The sequence below is a fragment of the Diadema antillarum genome, unplaced genomic scaffold (assembly GCF_040938485.1).
Source record: "Diadema antillarum isolate AM-2024a unplaced genomic scaffold, OU_Dant_1.0 seq00000320_RagTag, whole genome shotgun sequence".
In the NCBI taxonomy this organism is placed as follows: domain Eukaryota; kingdom Metazoa; phylum Echinodermata; class Echinoidea; order Diadematoida; family Diadematidae; genus Diadema; species Diadema antillarum.
This window is the reverse complement of record NW_027271339.1, coordinates 985,438-999,023: the sequence shown is the minus strand read 5'-3', so window position 1 is coordinate 999,023 and position 13,586 is coordinate 985,438. Positions and strand designations below refer to the sequence as shown.

At 42.3% G+C, this 13,586-nt stretch overlaps 1 protein-coding gene across 4 annotated transcripts in view; it reads left to right on the top strand.

The window, feature by feature from the left end:
- The window catches only part of LOC139730519 (uncharacterized), a 312,627-nt gene that overhangs the window by 182,846 nt on the left and 116,195 nt on the right, over positions 1-13,586 (top strand). For all 4 annotated transcript variants that reach the window (XM_071641366.1, XM_071641365.1, XM_071641368.1 and 1 more), the window contains 2 exons: positions 4,274-4,435; positions 7,785-7,876. In XM_071641366.1, coding sequence (XP_071497467.1) covers positions 4,274-4,435; positions 7,785-7,876 — 254 coding nt within the window. The remainder of the gene's footprint in view (positions 1-4,273; positions 4,436-7,784; positions 7,877-13,586) is intronic.

The window sequence follows — 13,586 nt, the reverse complement described above, 5'->3', positions numbered from 1 at the left end:
TCTCTTGGGAATCTTACTTTAAAGATGATCTTCCTGATTGCCATTGCTTTGGGTCATAGAGTCAGTTCTATGCATGTGTTGTGTCTTGACCAGGGACATATTCGTTCGGAATCATCATGGACAAGGCCAGGTTCTCCTGAAAAAAAAAAAAAATCAAACCGAGTCTTTGAAACCAGTTGAAATATTCCTTCCAAAGCTATCCTCACATTCCTCTGTCAAGGAGGACAAAACCTGGTGTCCCGTGAGAGTGCTAACATAGTATGTGGAAGAGACAAAATTGTTTAGAGCTTCATCTAATGTGTCCACTGTAGCTCCGTTTGGTGCTATATCAACAGCTGTACTATCTCCTGGTGGTTAGTTGACTATATGAAGATGGCTGGACCGGAACTGGCATTGTTAAATGGCACCGGGCTACCAAGATCTAAAACACAGGCTGTTGGTCCAACTCAAATTCTTTTTTTTTTCCTGTTGTCTGAAAGACGTAGTGGTAAAGGAAGCAGCTTTCAGAAGGGCTGTCTTTGAGATGTCAGCCTCACATTAGTGCCTTAGTTTTTAATCTCATTGTCAAACCTCCTACTGTTCTAGTTTGTGCCTGTGCCAATCAACATTGGTTATGTGATAAGCAAAAGGTAAGATATTCCTAGAAGATTATGATTATCCAAGGGGATGATAAGAATATCTTACCTTTTGAGTTTCTCACCCACCCTTCTCCTTTGTTTTGTGATGATTGGGTTGGTCTTTCATACTTAATATTAGGTATTTTGTGCAAGCTCAATGCAGATGGCAAATCCATGGTCCATGTGCAAAATTGAGCAGTTACTACAGTAACAGTGATGTGACCACTCAGGCCCTGAAATGTAGAACTTTTCTTAGCAAAATTCCTGTCCGTCCAGATAGAGACCGCAAGTGCATGAACAGCCAATCAGGGAGTGCCATTCTGGTGGAGAAGATCTTGTGCACAGGTGTTATCACTCACTCACCCAATGATGGCAGGCATGAATTTCCCACTATTTGCACAAATTGCAGGTGTACTTGCTTCACGTCACCTCTATTTCGTACATGGACCATTGATATATGTGTACAGTTGAACCAAAGGAACCAATGGCTGGGACCATTATGTCATGATTATTTATGGCCAACTGGCTAGTACAGATTCATTTGTCTTACACATGTAGCATGAAATAGCTCCTACAGCATATCTTCATCATGGTTGGAATTATGATATCTACTGATCATTACTAAGAGTCAAGGTTGCTGTGTATAGATGTGTTGATATAAAGAAAAAATAAATTCTATATCATTTATACAATCGCAGTAAGCTGAGAAGTAGGTTTTGTGCTCAATGTGTAATATGCCAACTCACAGTTATGGCAATATAGTCTGCGATGGTCTCTGGGACCATAATTTTGTCAGAATCATGGATCATTAGTCTGTTAGACCCCGTTTACAGTGAGTTAAAAGGCCGGGCTCGGCCGCGGCCGAGCCCAGCCTTCATTTCACTGTAAACGCGCAAAAGGCCAAACGCGGGGCCAAAATCGGCCGTGCATTTGGCCAAGCTCTGGAGGTAGTCTCGGCCGCGGCCGAGCCCTTCCTTTTCACTCACTGTAAACGCAAAGTGGGCCAAATGCGGTACCAAATTTAGTCTGGCTTCCAGACCCTCTGCCCATACTATTTCGCTATTCAGGATATTAACACCCTCAACGTTGAAAACTAGTATATTTTATTAAGGTGGTTTTTCCCTGCAAAGGATTTTTAGGGCCTTTGCCGAAAGGCAACTTCGTTGCCGCGGAGTCCAGTTGGCAAAGGGTCTGGAAACCAGACTATACCAAATTGCGTTTGTTTACAAGCAGAGCGCCACTACGACAAATTATTGAAAGGTTTGAATTAAAAGCCCGGGCCAAGCCCGGCACTGTAAACGGCCAGAATTGCGGGGCTCGGCCCCGCAATTGAGGCCGGGCTCGGCCGCAGCTCGGCTTAGCCCCACACTGTAAACGGGGTCTTAGATGAGCATTTGAAAATAGCAAAGCAGAGCATGATACCTTACAACCATTGCTTAGTGTTGCATGAATGGCTTTTGTTGATTTGAAAAGAATAGGCCTACATATTCATCTGCACCTGGTCAAACATGTGATACATGTGCATGATTATTTATGACAGTTTTCATAAGATGTTTCCAATTGTTCACATACAGTACCTCTGCAATGACCTTTTGACATGTTTAGATCATTTTGATACTAAATAAAACTCTATGCTAAGATTGTACTTGTGATCTGACTCGCTGTGGGAGAAGGATCCCTTGGCAGTGATGTCATACATGTGATAACTCTCCATACTCCATACAAAAATGCAAAACTGCTTTTTGTAACAAAGGCAGGGTGTCTATGAAGGATGCAAATCTGATACCACCCGCATGGTTGAAGGTTCATCCGTCGCTGAGCGTAAACTCGGTAATATCCATTTACAACAGGATGTGTTAGGGGCTGGGTACCGTTTCATGAAAGTTGTCAGTCTCTGACAATCACCATGGTAACAGTCAGTGACCAGAGCATCTCAGCCTATCAAAACCAAGGATTTTGCTGAAATTGTCAGAGACTGACAACTTGTCAGCGCTGACTAAATTGATGAAACACCTCCCGATGAGGCTGAGGTCAAGGGGCATGCTAGCCTTGCACGAAGTCGTTTTTTAGTTTGGGCTTATTTTTATTTTTCTCCCACTTTCTATCTTTTCTATGTTCGAACCAAAGGGTGGCTGTAACAGAGAATACATTAGAAATATGTGATTAGCAAAAGGTAAGATAATCCTCTCATATAAGATGTATCCCTTTGGATAATCAAAATTTCATGGTTGTCATTGCAATGATAATTTCAGAGAATGCTTAATTATTACATCATATGTGACCCGCTACAACAAAAAGGTCCTAAAGTCGCGCACGGTCGAAGCCGTGAAAATCGAGTTTGAAGTCAGAGCATTGAAATTAGTCAAAACTTACGATTTTCTGATCTTGATATATTATTGGAGTCTAACATGTCTTCTATCATCTGTCGAAATTTTGAAGCAAAATGATCGAAGGAAAGATTAAAAAATAGCGTTTTTCTGAGCCATGTTTTTTGGCGTTTCAACGAAGCAGAAACTGGTTCGAAAATTTGGATTGAGCGCCACAGATAGGTTCCGCCCCTAACAACGACCAGAGTGATCTCATTGGTCAGTTTGCTGCTTGCTGCTAACCGAAGCGTGAAGCTCGCACACTGCCCAGTCGACTGGTGCGTGCGAGCGGGGTGCGCTATGCTCAGCCGCTTCTCACATCCTGGTCACTGATTGGTTGGTGAGGAGACCGCCGACGCTGATGTGCTTGAATGAACTCTTCGGGGGTTGCTAGGACTTACCTTCTATTGTCCAGAGGTGAAAACTGACTTGCGTGTCCCTTGATCGCGATTGCGTTGAAAGGAAGACTTTTAGGGCGCATTTCTCAAAACAGTGATTTTCCAGACGTCTCGACATGCTCTCTTTTAAACATCGATATCTCCGCAGCCGATTATTTATAAAAGATGTGTTATATATCAATTTAAAACAGAAAGATTAGGGGATTATATCATGCAATTTTCAAATAATCGACCTCGCCCGACTTTAGGATCATTTTGTTGTAGCGGGTCACATATTATCCATGAGAAGACTGAGGGAAAAGACACTTTTGTGATGAACGGACCAAAAATTTTGGGAATGTGAGTTGGTAAAGGGGCACAGTTTTTCCCCTTGCGTGAAGCACATGCGCACATGTAAAATACATCAAAAACTGGCAGGAGTTGGGCAACACATGCATTTTTAAATGACAGTCATAATTGGGGCGTTTAGGAGTGGAATTTTAGACAATGGTTTGCATATATATCTGAACACATCAGAATTCATCCTACAATGTGGTGGTAAAAAGCTAATTTTCAGTATTGTATGCATTTTGTGCCCTTTCCTTCCATCATGGCCTACATGTATATACAGTATATGCATAGAGGTTTTAACTGCTAGTAATTGTATGTCATACACTTAAAACAACTATAGCAGGTATAGCAAATGGTGTGATTCTAGGAGATAATATAGTGATGTGCAGACATATGAAACAAGAGACAGATCATGTTATCTTAACCCGTTGAGGACGGACTGATTTTGCTACAACACGCATTTCCCATAGACACCTGCCCAAGTATACTCAGGACTCATCCTCAACGGGTTAAAGAGTATTTGGAATACTAGTACTTTAAATTCACCAACATGTTCTTCCAGCTTCTACATCAGGGGAGAGTGAGTCAGACACAGTTGCAGCTATCTTCAAATCTCCAGAGATCGTAAGGTCACCTTGTCAAGAATATGAACTGGCAACCCATGCAGTGAAAGTCAAGAGAAGTGGAACACTTGCAGATGTGAGGACATTGTGGGAATTTGCAGGTATTGCAGTATAGTAATCTTGCCATAGCTATTTGTAAATCAAAGTACAAAATGTTGTAGCAGTTTAAAGTTGCATATCATTAACTACAAATGCATTATTTGTGGATAATTACCTCCGCCCAAGGGAAGAGGTTATGTTTTCATTACTGTTGGTTTGTTTGTTTGTGTGTTTGTTTATCCGTGTGCAGAATAGCTCAAAAAGTTTTCCACAGATTTGGATGAAACTTGCAGGAAAGGTTGAGAATGACACAAGGAACAGATGATTAAATTTTGGTAGTGATCCAGAAATTTTTATGGGTTCTATGAAGGATTTTTGATATTTTGCCATGTATAGGGTCAATGAACTTGGGAGTTCAAGCTGTGCATTTTTAAAGTTTTCACGCGCGCACTATTCAAAAGCGCATGCTCTAGTTTCTGCTGGGGCGAGGCACGCCGCGCATCTGAGGGTTTATGACGTAACAAAGGCTTCTATATTGGGAAATTGAGCGATTTTTCAGTGGGTGGAAATCACTGATCTCTATGGAAGAGCAAGATCATCGGTGGAAAGTAACTGCTTTATTAAGGTCTCCAGTGCAGAAATAACAAACTATACCCGATTAAAGATTAAGTCGCTGTCACACCTTTCTGGGTAAGCTACGCAGGCTTGTTGCGAGTAGGGATTTTTTCAGCACACTGGAGAATTTTCTGCGGGCAGGCAAGGATGTTAGCGAGTTCCATACTTGCGTCTTACTGCTAGAGGCGTGCTATTTACAATGTACCTACAACTTGTATGCATTCCGTGTGAACTGCGTGAGAGCTTTTAGCGCAATCCATTTTCAGCTACGAGAGACATACGGGGACTGCGAAGTACCTGCGTAGGAGTTGCCTGCAAGGTGCCGCCACTAAGGGCCTCCTACTGGTGTTCTGCGTGTACCTCTGCAGGCAAACCCCTGTGACTCCTGGAACAAGTTTTGAGCATGCTCAAGGCCTTGTCACACCGTGTCTGGGCAAGCCTTGCAGGTTGACTTGCGGGGAAAATTTTTGCTACCTGGACCTCCCAGCAATTGGTCTGCACCTGACAGTACCTAGCGCGTATCTCCGTGTAGTTGCCCAGTGGTGCGCGCACAAGTCCGATTTACCAGCAGCCAAGTTTTGAGCATGATCAAAACTTTTTCCAGGTGAGTTGCGGGGATTGCCCGCAAAGGTCCACGCAGAACACCAGTAGGAGGCCCGTAGCGGCAGCACCTCGCAGGCAAATCCCACACAGGTACTTCACAGTCCCCGTAAGCGGCCAAGATAATGACATTTTGTGGTACTTCTGCCATTCCTTTGGAGGGATTCCTTCACCAAGTTGTCAGCCCTCACTCGCCACCCATGCGCCTGACACGCAGGCCACTCAGAAGTAGAACGAAAGTAGCACGAGTCCAGCAGGTAAGATGCATGCAAAACTTGCCCAAATCCTTGTCCACCTGCAAAAATTGTCCTGGATGCTGGAAAATCTCCACACGCAACAAGCCCACCTAGCTTGCCCGGAAAGGAGTTACAGGACCTAAACTTGGCTGCGGGTGAATAGGACTTCAGTGAGCAAGTCCAGGTAACCAAGGGTGAGATATGTGCTAGGTACTATCATGTGCGGGTCATCTGAGGGGACCTCCAGGTAGTAAAAATTGGTCTTTGCAAGTCACACGCAAGGCTTGCCCAGAAAGGTGTGACAGGGCCTTTAGACTTTATTTTCTCCTGAGAACACAATGGAAATTCGTTTAGGTTGCTTAATGTCAAAATTTGGGCTTACCGTTAGAGGACGAGTATCAAAAGCACCAAATTTGGAGAGGTGATCTCTTTCATAGGACATACTAATTCATATTAGAGTAGGAGCCCTCTGGAATTTAGGGTGAAAATGATGAATTTTTATATTTCTTTATATTTATGATAGATATATAGGCCTACCATATTTGCGTAACTATGGGACAATGATAACATCTAATGTTGTGAATTGATTCATTTTTTGTGGAACTGAAAACATAAACCCAAATTTGAGACCATGCTTAACAAAAAAGCATTTGAAACATGGATTTGGTGGAATTAATTACCAATCAAGATTATGTTATATACCAATCAAATATATGCATACAGTTTGAATAGACAGAAAATAGTTTCTGAAAGAAAATTTTCCTACTCAGTGGTGGATCCAGGTGGGGGCAAAGCTCACTGAGCACCCCCTTTATTTTTATTTTTTTAACAAAAGAAATAAAAAGGAAAAAATGGAGGGGGAGCGTGTGCACACCCTTTAATATTGTAAAGGTGCCCCTCCTCCCCCCCCCCCCCCCCCAGCGTAACAGAATTCCTGGATCCACCCCTGCTACTCCCATGCTCAGAGACTCATTTTACAAATTTATTTGTGGATACAGTGCACTCCTGTTATAACGAATGCAGTAATAATTCTCATTACAACAAAGTAAAAACTTGGGTCCCAAATCTATCATCCTCCTTTCTTTAATTTACTGTTTGAACAGTTATAACAAAATTTCAATAAAAAAAAAAAAAAAAACTGCCGGTCCAGATGACATTCATGTAAGAGCAAAACAGAAAAAAAAAAAAAAAACGTGCAAAAGACCAAGCAAACAACCATATCTTAAGGAATCCCCCCCCCCCAGTTTAGACACTTGATATTATGCAAAAATATAAACAATGCTCCTACCACAATTAATGTCCAAATTAACCCATTGAGGACGGACTGTTTTTGCTACAACACACATTTCCCATAGACATCTGCCCGAGTATGCTTGGGACTCGTCCTAAATGGGTTATAGTTCTAAGCCAAACCAAAAATACAAAATATACAAATATTGCATCGAATCACCCATATGGCAGGAAAAGTGGGGGGTTTGCCATAAGTGTCAGCCATTTTTTAAGGGTTGCTATGGGCAGGGAGTCATTACATACAGGTGGTTACTAACTTAGGCAGTTTTAACTGTACTGTTAACACTTGTCTGCCTCCAGTAGGTGTGATAGTGCTGGATTTGTGAAATGATAGCAAAGTTCATAAGAAATCTGGAAAAAAAAAGAAATATAAGTTATGTGACCAAAGGTGATGCTTTCAATAGTGAAATGGTGAAATTAATCACTGTACAGTGCACTCCTGTTAAAACAAACTTGGTTGTAATGAAATTCTCGTTAGGATGAAGTAAAAATTCAGATCCCAAACTTGTCTTCTATACAGTGTATGTCTTTATACACTTTACTCTTCTGCTATAACAAAATTTTGAGATAAACTTACAAAACTGCCGGTCCCAAGGACTTCCATATAATGGGAGTCACCTGTAAATGGCTGTGGCAGTAAATAGCAGCTTTTCATATTATCTGCATGCAGAATCTGGAGCGGTCTCAAACAGCGTTGGCCTCCATCTTGAAGGTGACAAGAGCAGGATCCAGAGGATATCTTCGGTTGATTCATTTAATCAGGTCAGTGTTATATGCACTGCATTTGTTATCTCTTGTATCAGTTTATCTTTTTTGTGAAGATAAATAAAATTGTGAGCAAAATTGAAATGTCTCTGAGAATGGTATTACCATTTGAAGGCTGGTGAATTAGGACACACAAAGGCATTTCATTGTCAGAAGAAGAAATCTGCCATGGTCAGGTGACTGTCATGTTTCTTGCATAGTGCATGCATCGTATGTAAAGGAGGTTCCTCTCATATTGTCCCTTTTGATCTGGGCCCAGTTTTATCAAAAGAGAAAATTAATTTTTAAGTCCAGAAAATCAATGATAACTTCCGATCAACTATAATTCTGTTTTATCAAGACACCCAAAATTGAAATCAGTTTCAACTTCCTTCCAGATCAACTATAAGTTTTCACAACTTCTCCAAATCGATGATAACTTTAGAGTTGTTACAAATCAGCTATTAAGTAGAGACCATCTAGGTAGACTCAGTTAAGGCAGTTTACAGAAGAAAGGTGGCTGTCATGCTTTCCTAGTCCAGCTGGTGTCTTGTCACAAATGTTCGTCTGTTAACTGCTCACTTTCTCTTACATTCAGTTACATTTCTTCCATCTAGTTGTGGTCTTTTACTTGCATATGATTCACGATCAACATGCATTGCTCACGCGACTGCTGCACATAAGCACCCTGATCAGTCGCAATCCCACCTTGCGTGCCCAGCGCCTTGGCCCGCCCACCCGTCAAGCCAGCAAGGGCAAGCAACCAAGCGCAGCTGCAACAGTGTCTGTGTGCAATGCATAATCATGCCAAAGAATATGCAAGGGAAACATGGGTGATTTTTGATGTGTGTACGACTACGTAGAGCTAGTTTGTCAATAGATACTAATTGTTTAGTAGGCCTATACGAAGAGTAAAGAGTTACTATAACAGGGCACGTAATGAAGTGGCAAGTACGACTAAAGTTGAAAGGTTAGTAACAGGTCTAGAATTTCAACATGACACGTAGACTCACGATCTATTCTTTACAAAGCTGATCTGTGCCATAGCTGTCAAAAAAAAAGTTAATTCACCACACTCTCACAAGTTTCCAAAATCCAAACACAAGACTTGAAAAGCATGCACAACCTTCACCTTCAGTCCCACTGTCAGGGTTTTTATGTATTGTATTGTTTGTACACAGACAGTACCGGAAACTAGCCTCGTCCTGTGTTTTTTATTTTGACTGAATTAATAATAAGTCATGGTGATCGGCTGTAACTATAAATCGTTCTTTTCGTAAAACGGAAACTTATAGTTGATTGAAAGTTATAGCCAATGTTAAGTCAATCGTTGATATCAGTGATTTCACAATCAAGGATAACTCTATCTTGATAAAAACAGGGCCCTGGGCATACTTTGTGTATCTCTCATTTCTGAGGTAATAGTGATATTCTCTTCAAAAATCAGCATACTTAACACACAGAGAGAGAAAGAATCTAGATATTTGCCAGAGGGGAGTTTGTTTTCAGAATCTGTGTAAAGTTTAGAAATGTCATGACATAGAGAAAGACCTGAGAAGCCTGTTTTTTGTGGGATGTAACTTGTGCAAAGAGACTTGTGGTCTTTGATATTTTCATCAGAAATGATCTTGATATCATGATCTTAACCAACCCCGGCTTGATGGTGATTAATGAAAAAAAGCCTCCTTGATGTTCATTTTTGTCGAGCCCACCGGAGGTGAGGGGAGACTAAGGGATCGCCTGCGGCGTCTGTCCGTCCGTCGTCCGTCCGTCCGTCGTCTGTCCATAACGCTACAAAAACTTCAATAACTCTTTACTCTGGGCTTCAATTGCAATCAAACTTTGAGGGAAGAGGGGTCATACAAAGTTTCACATTTTAACATACATGAAGGTCACCTAACGGTCAAAGTTCACAGGCAGGGGTCAATGAACTTTTAGAGCCCTATGTTAAGTTTTTATGGCATGTTTCTATTATGGGTCATAACTTTTGATCCATAACTCCATTTGTGACTAAACTTGGATGGTAGATGGCCCTTGGGGAGTGGATGGTCACCACAAGGTCAAAGGTCACAAGCAGGAGTCAACAAACTTTTAGAGCCCAATGTAAAGTTTTTATGGCACATTTCTATTATGGGTCATAACTTTTGATCCATAACTCCATTTGTGACTAAACTTGGATGGTAGATGTCCCTTGGGGAGTGGATGGTCACCACAAGGTCAAAGGTCACAAGCAGGGGTCAGCAAACTTTTAGAGCCCAATGTTAAGTTTTTATGGCACGTTTCTATTATGGGTCATAACTTTTGATCCATAACTCCATTTGTGACTAAACTTGGATGGTAGATGTCCCTTGGGAAGTGGATGGTCACCACAAGGTCAGTGGTCACAAGCATGGGGCAACAAACTTTTAGAGCCCAATGTTAAGTTTTTATGGTGCGTTTCTATTATGGGTCATAACTTTTGATCCATAGGTCTGTTTGTGTCCAAACTTGGATGGTAGATGTCCCTTGGGAGAGTTGATGATCACCACAATGTCAAAGGTCACAAGCAGGGGTCAACAAACTTTTAGAGCCCAATGTTAAGTTTTTATGGCGCGTTTCGATTATGGGTCGTAACTTTTGATCCATAGGTCCGTTTGGGACCAAACTTAGATGGTAGATGTCCCTTGGGGAGTGGATGATCACCACAGGGTCAAAGGTTACAGGCAGTTGGATGGTAGATGTCCCTTGGGGAGTTGATGATCACCACAAGGTCAAAGGTCACAAGCAGGGGTCAACGAACTTTTAGAGCCCAATGTTAAGTTTTTATGGCGCGTTTCGATTATGGGTCGTAACTTTTGATCAATAGGTCCGTTTGTAACCAAACTTAGATGGTAGATGTCCCTTGGGGAGTGGATGATCACCACAAGGTCAAAGGTCACAGGCAGGGGTCAACAAACGTTAAGGGCCTAATGTTAAGTTTTTATTGCACTTGTTTTTTTGCCATAAATTTTTCCCCTTTTCTATCTCTTTTTATGTTATATCCCATTCGCGTACAATTTCTTGTACGCGAATGGGCGAGACACATTATGGCACTTGCCTTGTTTTTAACATGAATAGCATTAGATTGAGACTCGCATGGTGGCATAGCCACAGTTTTTATGCCTCCGCCACGAAGTGGTGCCGGAGGCATTATGTTTTCGGGTTGTCCGTCCGTCCGTCTGTCCGTCTTTCCGTCCGTCCTTCCGTCCGTCCGTAATGAATTTTGTGGACAGGGTAACTACCAAAACCTTTTGAGGTATCCTAATGAAACTTGGCATGTATGTGTATTAGGGGGTGAAGTTGTGCCTATCAACTTTTGGGTGCACATGCTCAAGGTCAAAGGTCAAAAGGTCAAGGTCAAATGCTTAAAATTTTACTATTTCCCCCATATCTATGCAATGCCTGAAGATATTTTCTTGAAACTGAGTGTATACATGTACTATCCAATTAAGATTCTCTGGTGAAAGTTTGGGGTCATGAGGTCAAAAGGTCAAAGGTCAAAAGGTCAACTAAAATGTTAAAATTTCACTTTTTTCTCTATCTTGGAAATTGTTCAAGGTATCTTCATGGAACATAGTATATATATGCATCTACTGACTGGCAGTGGTTATCTAGGGAATTTAGGGTTCATGGGGTCAACGGTCAGGGGTCAAAGGTCAAGGGCAATACTTCAGAATTTTACTATTTTCCTTATATTTATGCAATGCCAGCAGGACTTTTTTTTTTAACTTGATGTATGCATGTATAACCGAATAGAGATTCTCTGAGATTTTTTTTTTGCCAAGAAGGTCAAAGGTCAAAAGGTCAAAGATCAAGTGAAAGTGCTGAACTTAATTCTTTCTCCATATCTCGGAAGTGGCTCAAGTTATCTTGAAACTTAGTACATGCTGAATTTATGTATGTTCTGCCTGACAGTGATTCTCTTATAAATCAAAGGCCAGATGAAAATGATAACAATTTACTGTTCAATACAGAAATTGCGCTTTTTCTCCATACCTTGAAAATTACTCAGTGCATAAACTTATGAAATGGTCAAAGTCAAGTTAAAGTTCTTAAATCCCCAAATACATGCTCTCCTATTCATCCATGGAATTAAACATAGGTCAAGGAAGGTAAACATTCAATACATTTGTGACAAACATGTCATTTTAATATTTTGCCAATTTTGTGAAAATGTAATCACACATTGTCCACATGTACTATAGACCTATTAGGAGAATCTTGCATTATGGCGGAGGCATACCAGTCGCCATAGCGACATTTCTAGTTAAGCCATCATTTACTTTAAGACTTCAGCAACCAAACTTGATCCCTGTATAGCATTTCAGTCTGGCCATATTGAATGTGAAAGTATTGGGCATCATATGATATGTGTTTACTGGCCACAGCATTCTATTAGGATTAGATTCACCACTGGAAGTGGTTGAGTTGTTGTAATGAGGGATTTTAAATGTCCATGTGGACCAATTTCACCTGCCTGCAAATTACCAGTTTGTCAGGATAAATAACTGAAAGATGTTAATTCCGCCAGTGCTAATGGGTCATTAGCAGCACACCAGGGATCAGCAGTGTTTCAGCCATTTAAGTACTAGACACCTCCCCCTGATTGGCTGGTCTGCATTGGGATTCCCTAGACAGCTTGCCCTTGGCATCTCAAAACACTTACCATCAATAAACTCTCTTTCACTCCAAATTGCCAACAATCTCTCTACACCCCCTATTCCCACCACCCCCCCCCCCCATGCCTTCCCAACAATCCATGCAGATCCTGTCTCCGCTGCTCCACAAATCCTCTTAATCCACCTTTCCCCCTCCCTACCACCTACTCCCATCCCTCTGACCCACCTCCTTACCGACCGTCCAGCGAATCCCCTGCACCCCACCTCCAAAGTATGCACCTCAGCTCTCCACCCTCCTTTCTCACACTCCTCTCTCAACTCAGCATACACGTACCTATCCAGCTTTCTTTCCCTTGCCTCATCCATCCTCGTTTTCCATGGCACAGTCAGCTCCACTATCGCTACCTTGTGCGCAGACCAAGCCAACCAACACCATGTCCGGCCGCAGGGCAGTCACTACCACCTCCTCTGGCACTGTACGATTCCCCTCGTCCGCCCACACCTCCCAATCCCACACTGCCAGCATCCCTCCTTTACAAAATGGATTCCCCTCACCCTAGGGGGTGTATTCTTCCTTCCTGCCTCCACTGCCACCCCTGCTTCTCCCGCCATCTCCTTCAACACCTAGTTATGCCTCCATGTGAAGGCCTGCAATAATCCTCCACACGCTGACAGATTGTGCTCTAGTGAGCCCTTCGCCTTCTTGCAAACCCTACATCCATCATCCTCCAAAATGCACCACCTTCTCAAATTTACTAGCAAAGGCAAAACATCAAAGGCGAAACTGATCATGAAGCGCACGGCTCCAGAGGACATTGACCTGAGGTCATTCCACGACACCTTCCTCTACTCCACCCCTTCCCGTTGAGTCCACGCCCCTGTACTCCCTGTTGTATAGCCCTGGCAATGCAGTACTCCTCTGCAGCCTCCTCCGCCCTCCACTTCCTCCCTGTGCGGATCGGTGTTCTAACTCCTGCTATTGTGTGGTCCTTTGACTCCCTCATCATCATCACTAGCCTAACCTTGCCAGCTTGAAACTCCTCAACCACTAACGTCATAGACAAGTGCAGCTTCCCTGATCTGCAAAAGAA